A 25275-nucleotide genomic window follows, 5' to 3' on the forward strand; every position below is an offset into this window, starting at 1 on the left:
GAAAGGTCACGTCATCCTCACGCTCGCCGCCTCCACCGCCGAGGCCGCCCAGCCGACAGGAAGTGATCGGCTGTCACAGTCAGAGAGAAACGAAACCGTGTTACATGTTCATTCCTCCTGAATTCATCTCTCCACAGCTGCTGGAATGACACAGGACCAACCACCGCCCTCCGTCTGGATCACTTCCTGTCAGGAGGTGGAATCAGTGGAAATACTTCTCTGTACAAATGCAACGAATCGATCAGCTGATCACTGAAGCTACAAATCCTTCCAGCTGTTTGGGTTCATGCTGACCGAAGAAGAGGAGGACGATGAAGGTCACCTCTGTCCTCACCAGGAAACAAAGCTGGAACCACAGAGAACGCCGAGATCAGCGTCATCACTGAGCGCGTGCAGAGCCCCTCCCCTCCGGTCTCTGATATAAAGCAGAAACAGCTCGCGTGTTTCTGTTTGACTGAAGAGACGCCCCAGAGACGCAAACACACGTCAGGTAAGAAGATCCATCGTCACGCCACAGACGCAGCGCAGGAAACTCAAGTCGTCTTTCCTCCGATAATCAGAGTTCTTATTTCTGTGCTTTATCCTCGACTTCCTGTCCAAGTGACCGCGCTCCGTGATCCGTCTGCAGACCTCCTCATTTCCAGCTCCGTGCGTGCACGCGTCTGTCTTTATTCACCTGTGACCGCTGAGGCCCGAGCTGCTGCAGTCATCGAGCCAGGTGTTTCACACCTGTGCTAAAGATGCAAGAATGAAACTGAGCTCACGAGCCTCAGGTGGAGGCGGAGTAGCTCTCTCCATCCTGACTGTCGGTGGAGTGACGGTGCAGACTGCAGACAGACAGGTGAAGCTGTGACACCTCGGTCGGCGTGGAGTCTGTTTCCTGTGGTCCTTTCAGTCTAACAGCGCTGAGATTCGGCTTCGTGGTTATCAGTGCTTCAAGGGTGGACTTTCCACGGTTAGGGTCGTATGTCTGTGGAGGTTCTCAGTCCTCCAGGTCATCGTAGTCTAAGGAGTTTGGAAAGAAAAGCATCTGGACTTCTTTAAGTTGCTTGAAGACGTTTCATCCGAGAAGCTTCTTCAGTTCTAGGGTCAAATGGTGGAGAGTCCCAGATTTAAACCCAGTGGGAGTGTCCCCCCAACAGGGACAAAAAGACCCCCTGATGATCCTCTAATCACCTGAGCCAAGGTGTGAAAGCGGGTGTGGGTGACAATCAGCCAGGGTTTCGGGTGAGCTCGTTGTGAAACCTGGCCCCACCTTGTCATGTGATTTCCTGAGGTCATTTGGCCCAGGGTGTGAGTGGGCATAAATGGCTTCTTTCACTCCTCTTTCAAACCATCTGTCCTCTCTGTCCAAAATGTGAACATTGGCATCCTCGAAAGAGTGACCTTTGACCTTAAGATGCAGATGGACTGCTGAGTCTTGTCCTGTGGAGGTGGCTCTTCTATGTTGTGCCATGCGCTTGTGAAGTGGCTGTTTGGTCTCTCCAATGTAGAGGTCTGGGCATTCCTCGCTGCACTGTACAGCATACACCACGTTGTTCAGTCTGTGTTTTGGAGTTTTGTCTTTCGGGTGAACCAGTTTGTGTCTGAGTGTGTTGCTGGGTCTGAAGTACACTGGGATGTCGTGTTTGGAGAAAACTCTCCTGAGTTTCTCTGATACACCGGCTACATAGGGGATGACAACGTTGTTGCGTCTGTCTTTCTTATCCTCCCTCGCTGGTGTCTGATCTGCTTTTCTGTGCCTCTTTGCTGACTTTATAAACGCCCAGTTAGGATAACCACATGTTTTAAGTGCTTCCTTTACATGTGTGTGTTCCTTCTTTTTCCCTTCAGGCTTAGAGGGAACAAGTTCTGCCCAGTGGTGTAGGGTCCTGATTACTCCTCTGAACCAGTTTTTGTCAAACACGACATCCCAGTTTAACCAGTTTAAGCCAGCTACACACTCAGACACAAACTGGTTCACCTCCACGGGACAAGACTCGGCGGTCCATCTGCATCTAAAGGTCAAAGGTCACTCTTTTGAGGATGCCAGTGTTCACATTTTGTCTGCTTAGGTCGTTTTCAGGGCGTCCGCCTCGCCAACGGTGTCGATGATGTGGTTGGTTGCAGGTGTGCTGTGTGAATGAGCGTGCTCTCTCCTCTTCCTCCTGCAGACTGCCCTCTGAGATGAAGCTGAATGTGTTGCTGTGGCTCGCGGCTCTGCTCGGCGCCGTCCTCCCTCGCTCCGCTGACTCCCGGCCGGCCGCCGCTCCTGCCGACCGCTGCCTCCTTCCCCGACTGCTGCTCCTCCACCTGGGGCAAGAGCTCTCTCTCCGGATGGGTGGAGGAAGTGCTGCTCCCGTGCTCCTCTCCTCCTCTTCCTCAGCGGTGAAATGGGCTCTGCTGCAGCTCACACGGCGCCTCCTGCAGGCCCGGGCGGAGCAGCAGCAGGACGAGGAGGAGGAAGCCGGGGAGAAGGGGAAGAGGTCAGACGAGCCTCCCATCTCTCTGGACCTGACCTTCCACCTGCTCAGGGAGGTTCTGGAGATGGCCCGGGCGGAGCAGATCGCGCAGCAGGCCGACAGCAACCGCATGATCATGGACACCTTTGGAAAATGAAGAAGAAGACTGCACTTCCTGTATGACTGTTCGCCCTGAAATGTCGGCGTGCGACGCTTCAGCTGCTTTGGCTGTTTACTGACAGCTGATGTTTTAACTTCGTGAATAAAATCTTTGTTGTTTGTAAAGCTTGTTTTTGAAAATCGACATTTTACCTGTTCAATAAAAGACAAACCAGGTCCACCGCCCCCCCCCCTCCGTGTTCCCTGTTTCAGCTGATCTCCATCTGTAAAACTGATTGATTTGTGGGTGGAGTTTGGTGTCAGCTGACTGATCGCAGGCAGGAGCAAAAACAGGTCAATAATAAAAAAGTCATTTATTTCACAATTAAAGAGAAAAAAAGTTTCCAGACTTCAAGCAACAAAACACAGAATTAAACATCTTCTCTTGAAACTACAAAGCAGCGCGTTCAGCAAACGTCTTCTGGAAGCAAACGTTTATCATATTTGCTGCGTGGGTAAAGATGAAGAGGACAGGAACAGATCCAGGTTCTACTTCTGGTTGAGCCAGCTGAAGGAGAACACGTGCTTGGGTCCGTCTTTGTCCTCCGCCTCGCTCTGCAGATCAGACTGAAGAAGGAGAAGCGGGTTATTGAGCACCTGAGAACACCTGTCTCCTGCGGGTGTGCTTACATTTCAGAACTCAATGCAATGAGGTCATACCTGGGGGGCGGGGCTAGCAGCTGGGAGTGGCAGAGGAGGCGGGGTCTGGTTTGATGTCGAAGGGGAGGCGCTCTTAGTTTCTGATGATGTAGGGGGCGTGGTCTCTGGGGCTTTTGGAGGGAGTGGAGCTGAGAGAGCAGTCGACAGAGGAGGCTGCTGATTGGCCGGCAGTCCTGCAGAAGCTGCAGATGCAGCTTGCTGCGACTCTGCTAGACTTCCAGCCGTCTGAACTTTGACCTCCCCCTCATCTTCATCATCATCTTCGTCAACTGAGAAACACAGTGGTAACAATTAGCATGTAGCACACATGTCATACAGCAGGTTAGCATGCAACATTCTAAAGTATAAAAGGTTTATGAATAAATAAATTTATAGCATGCATCATCTGTGCTGCGTGCGCTTGGCTTAGCATGTTAGCTAATCCAAGCAAGCATGCAAACACTGTCTGCTTCAGTCTGAGAAATTAGCCGTGTTTAATGTAAATATTAACGATATATTAGCAACAATGACATTCTCTTATTGATAGTGATACATTTTTACTGAAGACTAAAACATGAAGTTATCTGTGATTGGTCAGTGAAGACGCTGTTTACGTTTGATGAAGTCGATGTTGCTCAGCGCTCTCCCCTGATGCTCAAAGTCCGCCGTGAAGTGATCCATGTTCTCGTAGCCGTGCTGGACCTTATCGAGGTGAGACGTGTCGGAGCCCTCCATGATCCTGACGGCACAAAACGGACATCAGTAACAACAAGGAAGAGCAAACAAAAATATTTATTAAAACAACCATGAGAAACAGACAACAAACAATGTGATACGAAAACAAACCAAGCACAAAGATTCAACAAACAACAGCAAAGAGGAAGCTCACTTCAGCAGCAGAGGTTTGGCCGTCTGTGAACGAGAAACGAAGACAAACTTTAATAATCATTAACAAGTGTTACTGCTGAAGCTCCATGCTAATAGCCTATGCTATCACCCTATGCTAACAGTCTATGCTAACACATTGAGGCATGCTAAAATGTTTGTGTAGGAGAACATAATAACATGAAGCTTATGTGAAAGTTCAATAAGGAGGATCTATAATCACCCTTCTGCCTTCACTACCACCGTCAGACTCAATACTGACATCATCACTGTTGTCCAATCTTCTTCCGGCTCGCCTTCTTTGAGGCAACCAGCATGGAGACTCCGGGATTCAGAGCCCAACCCCAAATAACTTCATTTCTCCATAAACCACGCCCAGGTCTTCCACTGATCTGTCCTTATTGAACTACCATAAACTACATCAGTGAACAGTGAACTTGTGTACACGCCTGTTTAAAGATGGCAGCCTGATGCTAAAGTTTTAGCCTACTCATGTAAAGTGCTGCACAGGACGTGCTGCGTTTAGGTTCACCTGCAGAAACAGGGCCATCTCAGACTCATCCATGGTCTGGATGGCAGTTTCGAGCAGCTTGGCGGTGCCGTCCAGGTGCTCTGTGTACTTCCTCCTCAGGCCTCGGATGTAGTCGAGCTTCTCCTCCTGCTCGGCGTTGATCCTCACCGTCATCTCACTCTTCTTCTCCTCTAGCAGAGCGAACAAGTGATCGAATGTCTCGCACACCTTCGACTTCTGTCGCCGACCGTTCTCCTGCCAACACAGTGAGGCCATCACGGTGAGCGCATTGTGGGCAGAGCCAATCATCTTAAAGGTGCGAAAACACCTGAAGGTAAACTCACGTCGACGGCTCTGCAGGTTTCCTCCAGCTGACTGACGATCGCCTGAATCCTCTCATTGTTCCCGACAAGCATGGACACACAGTCAGCCAGCTCCGCCTGCACACACACACACACACGCGCATGTTCATACTAGAGATGGCACGATACCACTTTTTTATGTCCGATACCGATACCGATATCATAAATTTGGATATCTGCCGATACCGATATGAATCCGATATAGTGTGTTTTTTAATCAATAAAACTGTTTTTTTAATATCTTGCTGCATTTTGTATAAGTTCATCCTCAAGTTTAAATAAACAACAACACTAAAGCTATTCTGTTATACCTGTATGTAAAAAAATACACTGCACCCAAAATATTTCATAGTTCAGCAACACTGATCAATCTAATAAACTTAAACCTGCTCCATCCTCCCTATTCTGGTATTTTAAAGAGTACTTAGCAGAAATATTAAGCAACCTAACTAATAGGGTTGCAAACTCCCAGCAAAAAAAAAAAAAAAAAATAGGGAACCACCCCCCACCCTCCACCTCATAATGCTTAATTGACTTAATCGACTTTAATTTAATGCACGTGTAAAAAAAAAAAAAATGCACAGAAACAAATTATTTTTCAAGAATAATTAAATAGATTCAACATCTTTCATTAATTGCAGACTGCACAGATGGTACCTTCCCAAAGGAAAAAGTACTATAGCTTACTCGGGTATATTAGACTTAACAGTTACTATATACAGTAATGGACTTCTATGCATTTTACATCAGATTAAAACTTTGGGTGTAAGATTCAGATAATTATTTATTAAAAGCTAGACATTTTAAATGAGAATAAGAAAGAAAAGTATGTCTTTGTGCCCCTTTTCCCTGTTCATGCCCTATCGGCCCCTGGCTAAACTTTGCTAGATCCGCCCCTGCACAGTTACCAGCCGTCAGCTACGTAGAAAAGGATCCTGGTGTAGAAAGTAATATTAAATACATTCTAACAACAGCTTATCAAGCTTAAGCGTGCTGCTGTTGTTGTTCAGCGCTGGTTTCCTCTTTCTGGTGCAAAGTGGGCCAAAAACAAAGAAGAGAGATGGACTCGCGACAGAAAAGCCGATCAGCTGATCATTGATCAGTTTCATGATTGAAGTAGCAGCAGGAGAGGGAGGGAGAGAGGCAGTCGCTCCATATATCGGTTGTTAAGCTTAACATGGGAACGCTTTACAAACATTCAGAGATGAACTTACACACTTGCTTTACTTCTCTCTGGGATAACTTCCTCGGAGATGAAATGCTGGTTTGGTAGCCAGGCTACAAATACACACAGCTGCTCTATCACGTGACGCATACTGCTCCGACGTGCTACGGTTATGAGCCGAGTTACGCCGTGTCGCAAGTTTTGTGAGGTGTTTTTTTGATATTTAATGGATCGGATTACATTTTTTATTTCTGGCCGATATCCGATCCAGTAATTTAGGTCAGTATCAGACCGATACCGATACGTAATATCAGATCGGTCCATCTCTAGTTCATACACACGCACACACACACACACACACACGTGCATGTTCACACACACACACGCACACACACACATGCTGTCAGATAATTCTATGACTGAGAGAACAGGACGAACTCACATCGTTTCATCTCCACAAATCTGAGCGTTTCTTCACCTCTGTCCTCACATCCTTCTCACCTCTCTCCTCACGTCCTCCTCTCCTCCTCCTCACCTGTGTCCTCACCTCCGTCCACACCTCCTCCTCACCTCCTCCTCACTCACATGTTCTCGTCTTTGACCTGCGGCTCAGACCTTCAGGCACAGGTATGTCAGCAGGTGTAACAGGAAGTGGTCATAAAACGTTGTAGTTAGTGTGTCCCGCCTGCTTTTTAGAGTCAGCACAACTTTCAGACGATGAAGAGCGTTTCATGTCTGCAGCTCGCACGTTGAGCCTTCAACCATCAATCATCGTTTTCTAACCCAAACCAAGCACTTCAAGCATTTCACACACACACACTCAGCCTCTGAGTGTGTGTGTGTGTGTGTGTGTGTGTGTGTGTGTGTGTGTGAGAGAGGACCTTCTGCTTGTTGAAGACGTCGTTGAGTGGGGCGACCTCACAGTCTTTGTGCGCTCCAAACACCTTGCAGAGTGAACAGGTGGGGGCGCTGCAGGTGACGCAGTAGATGTTGATCTTCTCGTCTTCGTGCTCCTCACACATGGGCTGCTCAGGTTTCACTTCCACAACAGGCTTACTGACACACACACACACACACACACACACACACACACACACACACACACACACACACACACACACACACACTTTAATTATCTAAAATAAACTGATATGGGACACTGTGGACATAAATGTGGTGGCGGTGCAGGACGCTGAGTATCATCTGTGACTCATTGGTTCTCCTGTGTGTGTGTGTGTGTGTGTGTGTGTGTGTGTGTGTGTGTGTGTGTGTGTGTGTGTGTGTGTCAGCTGTGAGCTTTGTGTGTTTATCAGCCGCACAAACTAAAATAGTCCTGCTGCGTCTCGCTGACCTCCAGATAAAAATAGAGCCTGGACGTCATCACGAGGAAGACCACCCACAGTATTTGCACAGTAACAGCTTATCTGGTCATTACAACAGAACTAAAGGACACAATTAACAAACATCAACTATAAAATATTAATGACTAAAGACTTTACTTGCTTGCTAGGATGAAGCAGCTCTGTCAGTAACGTGATGAATGTTGTTGAATCAGGTTTATTTTAATATGTGAAATTATAATCGAATGAATTCAAGAAATTAAATGTAATCAAATCATTTAATTAAAAAAATGAAACCAAAACGTCAAATACTAAATTCAGTGACCGTTACACTTAAATAAAAGTATATTTTTGGTTGGTCCTTCATTTTATTTAATCTAAAAAGAACTAAAAATATTTATACATAACAGACATTAACTGTGTTTTTAAATTAAATTAAGTTCAAGATGACATTAAAGTAAAGATTTACATTTTTTAATTACAATATTAGTAGACTACTGTAACGTGTGACCCATTAAGCATACGCTGGACGGGTCACTTTTATTTGAAACTGTGGTTTTCATTTTTCACTGGGACACAGACACTCCCGCTCTCTCTGCTGTCACGTCCGCTCTTCCTCCTCTCCGACTGTCACTGCCAACATATAAAGAGACACAATCACTGTCGCATCCCAGCACACCTGTTCACCCCACACCTGCGCCGCCCCGGGAGCTCACTGCGTCACCCCTCCTCTGCAGCTGGCCAGAGACCACACCCACGCCACAACTACACAATAGAATTATAATCTATTTCAGGTCTTTTAAACAGAAATTAAACTTATTGTATCCAATCTGTCTCTTTATGAATCAACATATAATATTTATCAATTCTACTGTTTAATTATGTGTTGCACAAAAAATCTTCATCATGTTGGAATAGAATAGAATAGAATAGAACAGAATAGAATAGAACGAGTGCTTTGATGGCTGAAGGCATCGGCTCTGCTTTTATTTGTAGGATAATTGTTGTTGCTGCGTTAACAGCAAACGATGATCTTAAGAATAAAGGTTCTAAAAGTTCTTGACAGAGAGACGTGATTAACGTCCCGGAGCTTCTGTCACGGTCCTCGGTGGGTGACTCAGTGTTTCCTGTTTTTATTATTAATCTTTGACTTCTTGATGAGTCTTTGTTAGTTCTTGGGTTTGGCTTCCGTGCTCAAACTGTCCTGTGTTAGTATTGTGCCTCTGAGTTTAGTCTGTGGATTTCCTGTTTTACTTTGAAGGTCTTGTCTCATGTTAGTGTATTCTGTTTTACTTCCTTGTCTTGCGCAATCAGTTCCAGCTGTGTTGCCATCTGTTCCTGTTTCCCTCATGTTCCTGCCTGTGTATATATAGTTGGGGTCGGCAACCCTGGGCACGAAGGGTTAACTGATGCCACGACACGCAGTGAATTAATCTGAGAAGGTGCATTAAAAAACTATATGGCCGGGCCAGCGGTGCACATCGCAAATTAGCTCGCATAGACACATTAGTTGTGCTGCTTCTTAATGACCATGGGCACCTGTACTAACACACTAAGACATTTATTTAATATCATTTTGATCAGTATCTTAGCTAACAACCCCAACTACCAGATTCAACTTGTAACTGGCTAAAAATAACTTAGCCTACCAGTGTGAGGGACGTTGCTAGCTGGCAGTTTTTTCAAGCGATGTTGAAATTTCCACACTCCGACTCTTCAAATGCTTCAGGAGCTGCCCGCTCAGCGCAGCATCAGCACCACGGAAATACACGGATACATCCGAAGACTCGAGGCAGAATTGACAATGTGTTTTTGGGACTTTCAGGTGTATGGACCAATGTTTTCTTTTCTGATCAAACCAGAAAGCTTTAATGAGCAGCTGGGTTTGTCTCGCATTAACTGGCTGAGTTAATGCCAGTTAATGCGACATCGAAATGCAGCTGATTGAACTGAAAAGCTCGACTCTGTGGGGGTCAAGGTTTGCAGAACTACGAACGCAGCTGGAATCCACAGCTGTGCGTGTTCATGGAGCTGCATTTTCACCTGCTGGACATCACTACCTGACAAGTTTAACTGTCTTCAGAACATTGCAGAGGCCTTATTGACAGTATTTGGCTCTACATATCTGTGTGAGCAGATTTTCTCTCACATGAGTGTCCTCAGGTAGCCGTCTGAATGCTGGACACTCGGAGACCAGAGATCACATTAACATGTGTATCCCTGTTTTAACAAACATGCCATATTGGCCCAGTTTATTTTTCTTATCATTGTTGTGAGGAGACCATAAATAGCATTTGTATTTTCTGTTGTATAGTTCATTTGCTGTTATGGATAAAAAGTGTCTTTTTTTTGTTTCAAAATAGCTGATAACTACTTGCTGTAGCTGCCAACATCTGCGAACAAATATAATTCTATAAAGTTGTTCTATATAGTGAGTAACTGTTCATATAGAGCGTTATTAAATTTATTGCTAATGCAATCATATGGCACATTGACTTCTGAGGAAATTTTAGATGCACTCATCATCAGAAAGGTTGCCGACACCTGATATATTGTGTGTGTTTGCCTTTGCTCATGGTCGCTCCGTCTGTGTTTCGTGGTGTTCTCTGCGTCTCTCGGCGTCCCGCCCCTTGTTTGTCCCTGCATGTTTTGGTTCCAGGTCATTATCACTCACAGCTAATAAAACTCACTCGCATCACAGCCAGTGCCTGCATTTTGGGTCTTTTTCTCACAACACCACACGACTGCTGCTGCCGTGACGGCGTCTCCTAACAGTGTGCTGTCCTTTATTTACAAAGAGCCAGGTTACTGCAGTCGAGCGGGTTAGTGGCTCCATGTTCCAGTGTGAGCTCAGGTTCAAGTGTTTCTCTGTGAAAACAGCGAAACCACCGAGCAAAGGTCTGAGGATTAGGACTCAGATGGAGCTGCAGCATTACAAACTGTACCACGTGCAGAACAACACAAACCTTTTTTACCTTCAGGTCACCGTCCCAGTTACCATGGTTACTGTGACACGCGGGTAAATGTCCGCGTGGCTTCTTAGTGTCATTCAGGCATTAATCGGACACAATGAGCGTTTTATTAGCTCCAGACTGAGCAGAGAGACGTTGCTCGCCGTGTGCGCACTGCTGAGAAACAGAAGCTGACTTCACTTCATTTCTGCTGTTTCATGGAAACAGTTACTGAGGACCAATAAGTGGGCTCGCCTCTGAACGCTCAGCGTGACACTGATGAAGAGTTTTAGGACACAGCCAAAGTTTTAGTAATATCATCATTTTAGTAGTATTGCAGTAAATGTTCCTCCTCCTTTAAAGCACCAGCCTTTGGAATGAAAGATATGTTTTACAGGCTGTTATCGTTTCTATGACCTCCATAAAACAAGAACACACGCTGTGGTGAAGCGAGACCAGCCTTTTGTAGTTTGTCTTCTGCACATTGTAGTTTCAGCACGGCGGACTTCCTGTTAAAGAGACACCAGTGTAAGGGGGGCTTCCGGTAATGGCGTTTACTGGGTAGACGTGTTTTAGGTCCGCTCCGCTACACGGCTCAGCATTTACCTAACGAACCTACTTCTTTGAGATTTTGATTCTCAGTTTTGGATGTCTTTTGCCTTTGTCGACTACCGAAGACCTAAAGAATGTCGAAGTCAAAGGGGAAACAAGACCGAGACCAAGAAATCTCGACACCTGCGGCACCTGTTACTGCAGCCGAGATTAGCTTAATGCTCGAGGAGCATAGAGCTGCATTGCTAGCGGACTTTAAGTCATCCTTTGAGGACTTGTCCTCTAAGTTAGACAATGTGCAGTCTGCAGTGCAGGACCACGGTCAACGCATTAATTCTTTGGAATCGACATACACTGAATTTGACCAACGTCTGGACCAATTGGAGTCCGAATGCTCTACGCTTCCATAAAGACAACAACTGGCTAAAATCCAAGGTGGCAGACTTGGAAGGTCGCAGCAGAAGGCAGAATATACGACTTGTGGGATTACCTGAGGACATTGAAGGCCCACGCCCGACAGCTTTCTTTTCTCAGCTCCTCGTCGATGTTTTCGGGAGCGCAGGTGCTTCCCTCACCGCCCGAGCTGGACAGGCGCACGAGTCCAGTTCGAAATCACGAAACCACGGCCGGTTATTCTGCGATTTCATCGGTACCAAATTAAAGACCTGGTAATCCGTGAAGCTCAGAAGAAAAGCGAGCTCAGCTACAACGACCATTGGATCCGGCTATATGAAGATTACAGCCGGAGGTGGTGAAGAACCGAGCTGAGTTTAAAGACGCAATGTCTGAACTTTATAAGCGGGATTTAAGCCTGCGCTCCTCTTCCCGGCTAAACTGTGCATTGTTCTGCCCACAGGGAGAAGAAGTGGTTTACGTCTGCTTCAGAAGCCGATAGGTTCGTGCAGGGCTTGAGGAACAAGCTGAAGCTCAAAGGCCACAGTGACTGACAGCTACGAGTAAAGTGACTTGAATCCTTGTTGACTTACAGGCAATCGGACGATTATAGAGAAGGCAGGCAAGCACTGTATATTTCTGTTATTTCATGGTATATTAGTTGTCACTGTTTTAACACCTGGTTCTTATGTTTCTTTTGTAATATTTTGAATTAATGTTCACTGATCCCTAGAAGGTTTGATTCATATTGGGATATACACTTAGTACTTCAAAGTTAAGGTTGTATGGAGTTTCTATGTAGCAGGAGTTTGGGCTAGGAGTTTGAAGTTGTTGGGAATACACTGCGGTCACCTTAGTTCAGAAATGGGACCTAGTGGGTGGGGTGGGGGAATGTTATTGTTCCTGTGTTTGTTTGCTTTGGTTGTATGTGGGTTTGTTTTTTGTTTTTTTGTGTTTGTTTTTTTTCTTTCTTTTTTGTTTTTTTTTTTGTTTTGTTTTGTTCTCTCTTGTCCCCTCCCATGTACAGTCATCTTGTCATTGTCACCAGATTTCAGTAAAACATATATATGGCTAGTTATAGCACTAACAATAGTACTATTAGATTTTTGTCTTGGAATGTGAAAGGCTTGAACGGTCCGGTAAAGAGATCTCGGGTTCTCAGTCACTGAAAACATCTCAATGCAGATGTAGCCTTTCTCCAGGAGACTCATTTGCGAGTCAAAGATCATAGAAGACTTAAACCTCCATGGATAGGTCACATGTTTCACTCAAACTTTGATACTAGAGCCAGAGGAGTGGCAATCTTAATTAGGAATAAAATACATTTTTCTTTCACTAAATTGATTGCGGACAAAAATGGACGCTATTTAATTCTCCAAAAGTTGAATCTGTTCATCTGGACGTAGCGTTTTGTGGGAGAAACGTTTCGTCACTCATCCAAGTGACTTCTTCAGTCTCAGCTGACTGCAGGTTTCCCCAAACCTTATAAACAGTACATTTGCATAATGACTGAAACCAGCCCACTGAAGGAACAATGGGCTGTGAGGTCAGTTCCTTAATCATAATTATGCAAATTCCCATGACCATTGATCAACAATCACTGACCAAAACCCACTGATCAAAGAACACTGATCAGTGGCCATGAGTCCCATTCACAGAGAGTTGGGGAATGGCTGCAATCACAGCACTGTAAGATGGTGACAGATGTACCCTTAGGCCCTCTCCTCGATTCAGAGATGGTCTTTCCTTTTCACGTAAATGGCCTCCTTGACTCCAGCGCTCAAACCAGCGTTCCTCCCTGTCCAGGATGTGTACATCCTCATCATTGAAAGAGTGTCCACTGGCCTGTAGGTGTGAATAGACTGCAGAGTCCTGGCCTGATGAGGTAGCTCTGCTGTGTTGTGCCATCCGCTTCGCTAGAGGTTGTTTGGTTTCCCCGATGTATAAATCCTGGCAATCCTCCTGGCACTTAACAGCGTACACTATGTTACTCTGTTTGTGTCGGGGGACCCGATCCTTGGGGTGGACCAGTTTTTGGTGCAGCGTATTTTGGGGTTTAAAAGCCACAGAGACCCGGTGTTTAGAAAAAATGCGTCTCAACTGTTCCGATACTCCTGACAAATATGGGATCACTACAGGTTTTCGCCTGGGCAGCGGTTGTCCTTCTCTCCTGGATCGGCTGGAGCTTTCTTTTGGCGCCTTCCCAGCTTTGACAAAAGTCCAGCTGGGATAACCACATTTACTCAGGGCCTTCTTGATGTGATGTTCTTCTGCCTCCCTGGCCGCTGTGTCAGTGGGGATGGTGTTCGCTCTGTGTTGTAGCGTCCTGATGACACCCAGTTTGTGCTCCAGTGGATGATAAGAGTCAAACCTTAAATACTGATCCGTATGCGTGGGTTTACGGTACACGTCAGCTTTTAGATGTCCCCATTACTGATGGAAATCTCACAGTCTAGGAAGGCTAACCTGCCACTTTTCATATCCTCCTGGTGAATTTGATGTGTTGGTCCACCGAGTTAATGTGATCCGTGAAATGTAGTACGTCCTGAGATTTGATTTTCACCCAGGTGTCATCCACATATCTGAACCAATGGCTTGGTGGTGTTCCAGGGTAGGATAGCAAAGCCCTCTTTTCCACTTCTTCCATGTACAAATTGGCCACGATGGGTGAAACTGGGGAGCCCATGGCACACCCATGTTTCTGCCTGTAGAACTGACCCTTGTATGTGAAGTAGGTGGAATGAAGACACAGTTCCAAAAGCAAACACACTTGGTCGATGCTGAGAGTGGTCCTGTTGCTGAGGTTGGTGTCATCCTGTAATCTCTTACGGACTACCTCCAACGCTTCCGTGACTGGGATGCAAGTGAAGAGAGATGTAACGTCGTACGAGACCATGGTTTCATCAAGACGCTATTTAATTGTTGTAGGGACCCTCATGAATAACCCAGTTGTTTTAGTGAACGTCTATGCCCCAAACTTTGACAACACTCTGTTTGCTAATAATCTTTTGAGGATGATTCCTGACTTAAATACGCACCTCCTGATCTTCGGAGGTGATTTAAACTGCGTTATTGACCCAGCTTTAGACAAATCTGCCACTGGCTCTAAAGCACCATCTGCTATGTCCAGGGCTTTCTCACATTTTATGACCCAAAATGGATACATTGATCCTTGGAGGTTTTTTAATCCCCAAGCCAGAGAATATTCCTTTTTTTCAAATGTCCATCACACATATTCTCGCATCGACTACTTTTTATAAATGGCTCCATGGCTTCTAAAGTTTGCAACTCTGAATATTTTCCAATTGTTATATCTGATCATGCTCCTTTGGTCCTGGATATGGCTTTGTCTCCAGGCTATAGACCTCAGCATCCATGGAGGTTGAACTCTCTACTCTTGTCTGATTCAGCTTTCTGTGACTATATCTCATCTGCAATTGATAATTTCTTAACTATGAATGAGTCTGAGGACATCTCTAAGTCTCTACTTTGGGAAACACTTAAAGCATACCTCAGGGGCCAAATTATTTCCTATTCATCTCACCTATCTAAATCAAAGAAAGCTAAGCAAAATGAACTTTCTGCCAAAATTCAAGCTCTAGACCGGCAACACGCTCAAACTCCCTCACCTGAAATATATAAGAAGCGTCTTAACCTACAATCTGAGTTCAGTCTCCTGTCGACCCATGATGCAGAGCAATTGTTATTACGGTCCCGTGGCAACTATTATGAACATGGTGATAAAGCCTCTCGTCTGCTAGCCCACCAGCTACGTCACCAATCGGCATCTCGCCAAATTTTGCAAATTAAAATGAATCGGGAACTTTGACTTCTGATCCAACGGAAATCAACTCAATTTTTAAGTCATTTTATAGTTTTCTGTATACATCAGAGTTCCCTCTAATTCTATAGATATGAACCAGTTTCTTAACAAATTGGATACCCCACAATTACAACCTCAACAGCAGCAGAAATTGATGCACCGCTCTCTGCGGATGAGGTTATATCATCAATCACATCCTTACAGTCTGGAAAGTCCCTGGTCCCGATGGGTTTCCCGCTGAATTTTATAAAAATTCCACTTAAAACTGGCCCCGTTGCTGCTGTCGGTTTTGAGGAGTCACTGAAACGCGGCTCTCTCCCTCAGACACTAAGACAGGCTTCTATCTCATTACTGCATAAAGAAGGAAAGGATCCTACTTGTTGTGGCTCCTATCGACCAATAAGCCTTCTTAATGTAGACTTTAAAATCTTATCCAAACTGCTAGCAACCCGTTTGGAAAGAGTTCTCCTTCTATTATATCAGACGAACAGACAGGCTTTATTAAAGGAAGACATTCCTTTTTAATATCTGGTCCCTTCTTAATATAATTTATTCCAAAATCATAGCACCGTCCCTGAGGTGGTGATCTCATTGGATGCCGAAAAAGCATTCGATCGAGTGGAATGGGGTATCTTTTGCAGTCTTGAAGAAATTTGGTTTTGGTGACAGTTTTATATCTTGGATTCATCTTTTATATACTACGCCATTGGCATCTGTTTGTACTAATAATGTGAATTCTGAGTATTTTACTCTATCACGTGGTACACGTCAAGGTTGTCCCTCTCACCTTTACTTTTCACTTTAGCAATAGAGAGCTCTCTCTGTGGCTCTCAGAACCTCGCCTCTGTTTCAAGGGGTTATTCGTGGTGGTACGGAATATAGGGTTGCTCTATATGCAGATGACTTATTGCTGTATGTTACAAACCCAACAATTCATTTATCCTCTATAATGAAAATACTTCTAAATTTTGGCTCTTTCTCTGGGTACAAGATTAATATTCAAAAAAGTGAATGTTTTCCTATAAACCCAGCTGCACGAGAGCTTAGACAAACAGATTTGAATTTCCACCTAGCTTCTTCAGGCTTTAGATATCTAGGAGTGCTATGGGCAGAAATCTGTGCCATCAGAAACTGAATTTGAATAAGTTAAATTTGAATTTGAATTACTCGGATTGAATCTGAATTGTAACTTGAATGAAAGCTTTTGAAAACTGAATTTGAATTAGTCTAATTTGAAATTGAATTTATGGTTTGAAAATGAATTGATTTGCTTTGAAACTGCATTTTATCCTTTAAAAATTCAGCTCTCGAATAATTTCAGATTCACTTCTCACCATTCAGTTTCAGTTCTACAATTCAATTTCAGTTCCAAAATTCAGTTTTTTGGGACTTACATCCGGTTCCGGTTCAAGCGCAGATTAATAGAACTACAGACTGATAGCGTTACTGGACGGAATCTACAGCGTCTTGAGCTGAATTAAGACTTCAGAAGTCATTCGTCATGTCGAATGACCAGCGGATAAACTCTCAGGTTGGTAATAAATGTATTACATGTATAAGAACAAGCGTCATGTTAACAAATGATAGCCGTACAGTAACCTTTATGCTTATTGTAGCTGCTAGCTAAAAACGCTAATTTAGCCTAGTTTGCCCTGAATTCAGCTTTGACAAACAAATATGATCGACTGTTTCTAGTAGAATTCCAAAGTTGTCATCTTGTACCCTGTCAGAGCCCTGTATGCTTGCAGAGACCCCTACAGCAGGAAACATGCAAAACAGTGTCCAAACCTTTGTATTTGAGCTTTATTTATGTCTTACACAGCATCCCAACTCTTTAGCTAACTTAATAACTTCAGCTAAAGTGAATAGTTAGTCTAATTCATTAGTGCAGCATTACTGGATCACCTCTGTTTGAAGTGATATAATATGATATACAACTATCACTGAAACAGCAAACTTTGTAAATAAACAAACAACACTTCTCATTCTCTAAACGTTTGGCCACAGCTGTAGATTACACTATCAGTGCTTGTTCACTCTTGACAGTAATTACATTTCTAAATTCTCTTTGTGCATTTACAGGTAAACAATATCTAATATTTTATCTAAATGACTGCTTTGTCTTTGAAAAGGTGAAGAGCCTGAGGCCGGTGACACTCCAGTTCTACTCTAAGTACATCCTTACGGTGGCTCACAGGACAAGGCCACATTCCTGTCCTGCCAGAAGAGAAGAGAAACTTCAGTCTTCATGAAGTTCAACCAAACCTGTCATATGGAATATGACAGGGGTCTCAAACTCCAGTCCTCGAAGGGCCAGTGTCATGCAACTTTTCCATGCCCTTGATAACTGGAGTTTGAGACCCCTGCCATATGGTGTTCATGCAGTTTTCTACCCCACAGTTACAGCATGTCTGACTGCCTGTTCAGCATATGCAAAAATATATGATGAGTTTAAGCATGTGATGACAAAGGCCTTCCATTATGGTGTTTGTCATCACATGTCACAGACATCTGGATGATCATTTGGAATAAACAAAAAACAAAAACTTGTTACTTCATCTTTTATCTTTATTATTATTATTGTTCTTATTTTACATTTTTCATTGTTAGGCATTGGGTTTATTTGTAGTAGTCCTTTCCAGCTTCTCTCCCTCTTCCATATTACTGTGTCAGCTTGTCAGCATCTATTTGGGGTTGGGAGTGGAACAGGAAGTAAGGAACAGAAAGTGCCATTAAAACCAGGAGAGGTTCTTATATTTCAGAAGAAGGATTAATTCAAAAGAAATGACCTCAATGCCATATTTTATTTAGGAACCCTAGAGAGCACTTTGCAAAATAACACATTCTTATAATTTCACCCTCAGATGAGCCAAGCTACGACTGTCAGGGAAGGTGATGTAGGTACAGAGCATGTGAGAGTGGTTAAGTTGATGTCTCTTGTCTAGATGAAGGCACAGGAGGGATCAATGGCACGGCGTAGAGATTCAGTATCTTCAGTCTTCAGTGGACACTCCATTTCTGGCACAAAACACCTGTAAAAGATGGTCGATTTAGGAGGTGACCCGACACCTTCAGCCTGTCAAACATAGCAATGGAGCAGTATGTTTAAAAAAAAAAAAACAACTAATAAGCATGCACTCAGTACCCTAAGAATTATTATGATAGTTAAACACAGTGATAGTTGTATATCATATTATATCACTTCAAACAGAGGTGATCCAGTAATGCTGCACTAATGAATTAGACTAACTATTCACTTTAGCTAAAGTTATTAAGTTAGCTAAAGAGTTGGGATGCTGTGTAAGACATAAATAAAGCTCAAATACAAAGGTTTGGACACTGTTTTGCATGTTTCCCTACTGTAGGGGTCTCTGCAAGCATACAGGGCTCTGACAGGGTACAAGATGACAACTTTGGAATTCTACTAGAAACAGTCGATCATATTTGTTTGTCAAAGCTGAATTCAGGGCAAATTAGGCTAAATTAGCATTTTTAGCTAGCAGCTACAATAAGCATAAAAGTTACTGTACGGCTATCATTTGTTAACATGACGCTTGTTCTTATACATGTAATACATTTATTACCAACCTGAGAGTTTATCCGCTGGTCATTCGACATGACGAATGACTTCTGAAGTCTTAATTCAGCTCAAGACGCTGTAGATTCCGTCAGTAACGCTATCAGTCTGTAGTTCTATTAATCTGCGCTTGAACCGGAACCGGATGTAAGTCCCAAAAACTGAATTTTGGAACTGAAATTGAATTGTAGAACTGAAACTGAATGGTGAGAAGTGAATCTGAAATTATTCGAGAGCTGAATTTTTAAAGGATAAAATGCAGTTTCAAAGCAAATCAATTCATTTTCAAACCATAAATTCAATTTCAAATTAGACTAATTCAAATTCAGTTTTCAAAAGCTTTCATTCAAGTTACAATTCAGATTCAATCCGAGTAATTCAAATTCAAATTTAACTTATTCAAATTCAGTTTCTGATGGCACAGATTTCTGCCCATAGAGTGCATATTACCACTTCATTTAAAGCTTTGCGAACAGCAAATTTCAACCCCTTGCTGACCTATGTAAGGTTGGCTTTTCAAAGGTGGGCAAATCTTCCTGTATCACTTCTTGGCAGGATTAATATTATAAAAATGAATATTCTACCCAAATTCCTCTATCTTTTTCAGAGTATCCCACTGTTTCTACCGAAATCCTTTTTCAAATCTGTGAATCGAATGATTTCATCATTTATATGGGCTAATAAGACCCCCAGAATTAGTATGACCTCACTACAACAGGGTAAGCTCAGTGGGGGTCTTGCTCTGCCCAACTTGATGTTTTATTATTGGGCAGCCAACATTCAGAAGTATACCTATTGGCTGAATGATCCTCAAGCTACTTGGTGTTGCCTTGAGGCTCAATCATGTTTCTCTTCCTCACTCTCAGCACTATTATTTTCATCCCTTCCTGTTTCCCTGTTACAATTCACAGACAACCCTGTTCTAATTGGCTCTCTAAAAATATGGTATCAATTCGGCGTCACTTCAATTCAGTCTCTGCTTCTGCTCTGACCCCAATCTGCAACAACCACCTCTTTCCCCGTCCCTGGTGGACTCCTCCTTCTGTATTTGGGCAAGAAAAGGTATCAAATGTTTTTATGACTTTTTTAAAGATAACATTTTTCTCAGCTTTAGTGACCTTTGTTCTTTGTATGATTTGCCCTCGTATCATTTGTTCCGCTACTTTCAAATAAGACACTGTGCATCTTCTATCTTGCCAGAGTTTCCAAGTCAGCCTCTCAAGCCTTGGTGGGAAGACTTATTCCAGTTGAAGCCTCACAGTAAGGCTCTAATATCACAAATATATACTTTAATTATGGCATCGGGCGATTACTCAACCAATAAAATTGCTTGAGTTGGGAACAGGAACTGGGTCTTCAATTTGTTGAAGGTTACTGGGACAAAGTAATTGACAAAATTCATTCCTCGGCCTCATGTGCAAGACTCTCCCTTATTCAGTTTAAGACTGTATACAGATTACACTTCTCAAGATCTAGACTATCTAAAATATACCCGGCATTCCTGACCTGTGCAACAGATGCAACACCTCCCCTGTGATTTAACTCATATGTTTTTGCCTGCCCGTCACTTCAATTATACTGGACTTTTTTTACTTTGAGGTGCTCTCTCATGTTTTGGCGTTTCTACTCTCAAACCATGCCCACTAGTTGCCATTTTGGTGTTTCTGAAGATGCCATCCCTAAACCTTAAAAGTGGAGTAAAAGCAACTGGATATTATCGCTTTCACTTCACTGCTGGCACGTTCGTTTTGGGGGGAATTGTTTTTTTTGGTTTCTTCCTTTTCCCTTTTTTTATTTTTTATTTTTTTTTATTTTTAATTTTGCTGTCTTGAAAGCTCCTCACCCTCCAGCCCGATCACGTTGGCTGGAAGATGTTATGTTCTTTTTAAAATTGGAGAAAATAAAATTCAGACTCAGAGGAAATGTTAATAAGTTCTCACAGGTGTGGCAACCTTTTATCCTGTACTTTAACTCATTGAAAACACTTACAACAGACTAAACTTTTGTATCATGGGGTTCCCTTTTGTTCTGGTTTTGGGGAAATTGGGTTTTTTTGGTTTTCTTCCTTTTCCCTGTTTTTTTTTTTTTTTTTTTTAATGCTTTTTATTTTATCTGTTTTATTGTTATCACCAGACAGTTTTTTAATGGCCTAATCTGTCTTGATATATGTAGAAGTTTTGTATCGAAGTTGGTACTTGGGCTGTATTGGAGGCCTTTCCTTGACCTCAGTCCTCCCATCAATGTTTTCATCGAGGTCAAGGAAGAGTGGTCAGGAATAGGAGACATGAGGGACGTTTGGAATGCACCCAAAGAGTTGTTTACAATTAAAGTCAATTAGTTTACTTTTTTAATGAAACGATGTGAAAATAAATAAATAACATGCCCACAGTTTTTTTTTCTCAAGCTGTTGAAACATTTGTTAAAGCAACTGGAGAGGTAGATATTTTTATTGAATTGAAGCAACAAAGAAAAGCAAATACATGCAGAATTGTCAAACACCAAACAAGCAAGTTTCACCGTGACTGTTCGAACTGAAATATTAGAATACAGATTAATGACACACTCACATGTCTTATAATTGCTTTCATCAGTTTATCCCCTACCCACACCACTTAGAACCCCTATCCCTCAGGCCAGGTAGGAAAAAAACAAACAAACAAAGCAAGAAAAAAGAAACAAACAAACAAACAAACAAAAACAACATCGCAGATACAACAGGAACAAAATAAGATAAACACACAAATGACTAACAATAAATCAATAAATAAATAAATAAAAAGAAGAAGAAGAAGGGGGGGAGGATTTACTGAGTAGTGCTGGAAGTCGGGTTCGCAACCTGGAGGCTGGAAAAGTATTTCAGGAATTGCCCCCACACCTTGTAAAACTTACCGCTGTTGTTACTAATCGCATACCGGATCAAGGCTCAGATAGTACATAAGGTCCCTCAGCCATTGAGCCTGGGTGGGCAAAGGGGCACCCCTCCATCTTAGTAGGATTGCATGTCTAGCTACAAGGGAGGCAAAGGAGCGCATGCAACGCTGTGACGAGGTCAACCGTGCATCAGCCTCTCCAGTGGTGCCAAAAAGTGCAACTAATGGATCAGGATCCATATGGTGTCCAAGAATTAGGGATAAGGTTTGAAATATATCGCTCCAGAATCCTTCAAGGCTAGGGCACGTCCAGAACATATGAATAAGGGAAGCCTCCGCATTCCCACACTTATCACAAGTGGGGTCAACGTTCGGATACATACAGGATAGTTTGACTTTGGAGAGATGGAACCTATGCACAACCTTAAATTGTAAAAGACAGTGGCGGGCACATAGGGATGTGGAGTTAACTAATTTGAGTATTAAGTCCCATGTATCCATAGACAATGACTGATTTAAATCTTGTTCCCAGGCCGTTTTAATCCGATCTATCGAAGAACCGTTCATGCTCACCAGCCTGTCATAGATAAGAGAGATAAACCCTTTACGTGTTGGAATTAGGGTAAGGAGCATATCCCCTGGGCTTGCAGCTGGTGCTACCGGGAAGTTTGGAATCTGAGATTGGAGGAAATGTCTGGTCTGCAAATATCTGAAAAGATGTGTACATGGGAGATTCCCCTGACTCAGTCCCCTGACTCAGCAAAATCAGACAATAACCTCATGTCACGTTTCAGAAAGCTGAGCAATAGATGCAAAGGTATTGTCAAAAAACAGATCATTGAAACATGTAATAACCCTGTCATGCCAATCTCGAAATATAGGATCAGATAATGATGGCTGAAAAAAAGGGTTATAAAAAATTGGACTTAGAAGGGAGAAGCCTGTTAATCCAAAATGCCTCCTCGTCTGAGCCCACACTCTCACCGTGTGCCAGACAACTGGATTATCGATTGTCTTGTTTGGGGGAAGGGGGAGTGAAGATCCAATCAGGGCCAGGACAGAAGAGCCTGTGGGTGAGTTCAACTCCATGAGCACCCAGGACGGGCAATTACCTTTGTTGTGGAAGTAAAGCCAAGATATAATGTAGCACATGTTTGCTGCCCAATAGTAATATCGAAAGTTAGTCAGTGCCAGGCCTCCACGACTCTTGGGTTTTTGGAGTTGAGCCTTGTTCAATTGAGGGCGTTTACCTCTCCATATATAAGATGAGATAATTGAGTCCAAGGAATCAAAGAAGGATTTGGGGATAAATACTGGTAACAATTGGAAGAGATACAAAAATTTAGGAAGTATATTCATTTTGATTGAGTAGATTCTTCCCACCAAAGAGGTGGAGAGAGGGGACCACTGTGCCAGATGTCTTTTTGTATTATTTAACAGAGGAAGGAGGTTCGCTTTGAAGAGACAATTATGCTTCCTTGTAATTATTACACCTAGATATGTAAATTGATTTCCTGCTATTTTAAAGGGGAGGGTAGTATAGTCAAACACTGGTGCCCCTCCATCCACAGGAAACAACTCACTTTTATATAGGTTGAGCTTGTGTTGTAAGATTTTATGTTTTATGTGTTTTATTTGTTGTTTAGTTATCTTTAATTTTCAAGCATATTGTAAAGTGTTTATATATTTCACAAAATTTGCTGTACTTCCCCATTTCACAAGACTTTTCCACTGCCATGTGAACTGACAGTGAACCCTGCAACACAAACTATCTAAGCAGAAAACAAATGCAACACCTAAACCACAAGAGTTCAAAAGTGCACAGCCATACACACATCTGACTCACACCCACCCACAACCGTTGGTTTAGAGGAACTTGCTTAAAGAAAATGTGATGTGTTTGCATACGCGATGTAACCTATAAAAAGAACTGTCGCCTGCACTCAGGGTGTGTGTCTCGCCAGAGTTCTCACCCGTGCACGTCGCTGTTATTATATTCTAACTGTCTGAGTGTCTTTATTCAGCCTGAAGAATGTCTTATTCAAAATAAACTCCTGACAGCTTGTCTCCTGAAAACTGGCCAAATTGGCGAAGCATGGATAGCATTGCAGGTATAGATATTTTGGGGTTTGAGATAAAAATTAAGAGATCATCTGCATACAAGGATACTTTGTGTTCAACACCCTTCCTCCAGATCCCATTGATCTCCCCACAGCTGCGGAGTGCAATGGCAAGTGGCTCTATAGCCAGATTGAAAAGAAGAGGGCTTAAGGAGCATCCCTGACGGGTTCCTTGTTGGAGGTTGAAAGGCTGCGACTGTATGGAATTAGTAAAAACTGAAGCGTTAGGGCACATATATAATAACCTTATCCATGAAATAAATTTCGATCCAAAATTGAATTAATCTAGAATTGTGAATAAATATTTCCACTCGACCCGATCAAATGCCTTCTGCGCATCTAGGGAGAGAATGCACTCAGGACTCTGACTGGAAGGGGTGTATAATATATCCAATAGTCGGCGGATATTGGAATAAGAGTAACGATTCTTAATGAAGCCTGTTTGATCTTCGGATATAACTGAGGGTAAAATATTTTCCAGTCTACGTGCCAAAACTTTGGCCAAAATTTTAGCATCGACATTTAATAGAGAAATTGGCCTGTAGGATGAGCATTCCACAGGATCCTTACCTTTCTTTGGGACAAGAGCAATACTTACCTAGTAAAAGGATGGCGGAAGTTTAGTTGTGGTAAAAGCAAGGGTGAAAATGCTTTGAAAAATTCTACGGGAAAGCCGTCAGGGCCAGGGGATTTTCCAGGCTGCAGTGAAGAAATGGCTGCACCCAGCTCCTCTGGCGTGATGGGTTCATCTAATCTGTTTTTACTATCAGAGGAAAGCATAGGTACATTCAAAGTCTTTAGAAAGGTGTAAAGTTGGGAGTAAAAAGCCCTAAACGTATCGTTAATTTTGGAAGGGTCCGAAGTGATGTTTCCATTAGCCATTCTAATCATTGTGATATGTTGTTTTGCCTGGAAGCCCCTTAACTGGCTGGCAAGCATCCTACCCGATTTGTCACTATGAATATAAAACAAACTCTTACTCTTCAGGAGCTGACGTTCAATTGAGTGCGTTGAGAGGAGCGCAAATTTAGTCTGAAGCTCCACGCGCTTATTGTATAGATCTGGGCTTTTTACCTTAGCATAGAGCAGGTCTACTTCTTTGATTCGGTTGACTAAATCGAGTCGTTCTATACGGGCCTTTTTCTTCATATTAGTAGTATAGGATAGCCCTGAGAAAGGCTTTTAGTGTATCCCAAATTACTAAGCTAGAAGTTTCTCCTGTGGCATTTGTTTTAAGAAACAAGGTTATTTGTTCTTTCATGAATTCCAGGAAGTTTACATCTGCCAGGAGAGTCGAATTAAAACACCAGTGTCGTCTGGATTGAGGGATGTCTGGGAAACTCACTGATAGCACAACAGGGGTATGGTCTGATATTACTATGGTCTGGTATTCACAGGATTGGACCCATGGAGTCAGCTGCTTATGAATAAGAAAATAATCGATCCTAGAATAAGTGTGGTGTACCTGTGGGGAAAAAAGAGTACTC

General features: G+C 43.0%; 1 protein-coding gene across 1 annotated transcript in view; it reads right to left on the reverse strand.

Annotated features, from left to right (window-relative positions):
* Nucleotides 1-2911: 2911 nt before the first annotated feature.
* LOC116319357 (E3 ubiquitin-protein ligase TRIM63-like) overlaps nt 2912-25275 on the reverse strand; it is a 28119-nt gene continuing 5755 nt past the window's right edge. Inside the window, exons 3-9 of the mRNA XM_039602457.1 lie at nt 7044-7218; nt 4980-5075; nt 4657-4890; nt 4129-4151; nt 3854-3978; nt 3261-3529; nt 2912-3167 (exon numbers count right to left, since the gene is read on the reverse strand). Of these exons, the coding sequence (XP_039458391.1) occupies nt 3090-3167; nt 3261-3529; nt 3854-3978; nt 4129-4151; nt 4657-4890; nt 4980-5075; nt 7044-7218 (1000 nt within the window). The 3' untranslated portion in view covers nt 2912-3089. The remainder of the gene's footprint in view (nt 3168-3260; nt 3530-3853; nt 3979-4128; nt 4152-4656; nt 4891-4979; nt 5076-7043; nt 7219-25275) is intronic.

Source organism: Oreochromis aureus, linkage group 18 (assembly GCF_013358895.1).
Source record: "Oreochromis aureus strain Israel breed Guangdong linkage group 18, ZZ_aureus, whole genome shotgun sequence".
Classification (NCBI taxonomy): Eukaryota; Metazoa; Chordata; class Actinopteri; order Cichliformes; family Cichlidae; genus Oreochromis; species Oreochromis aureus.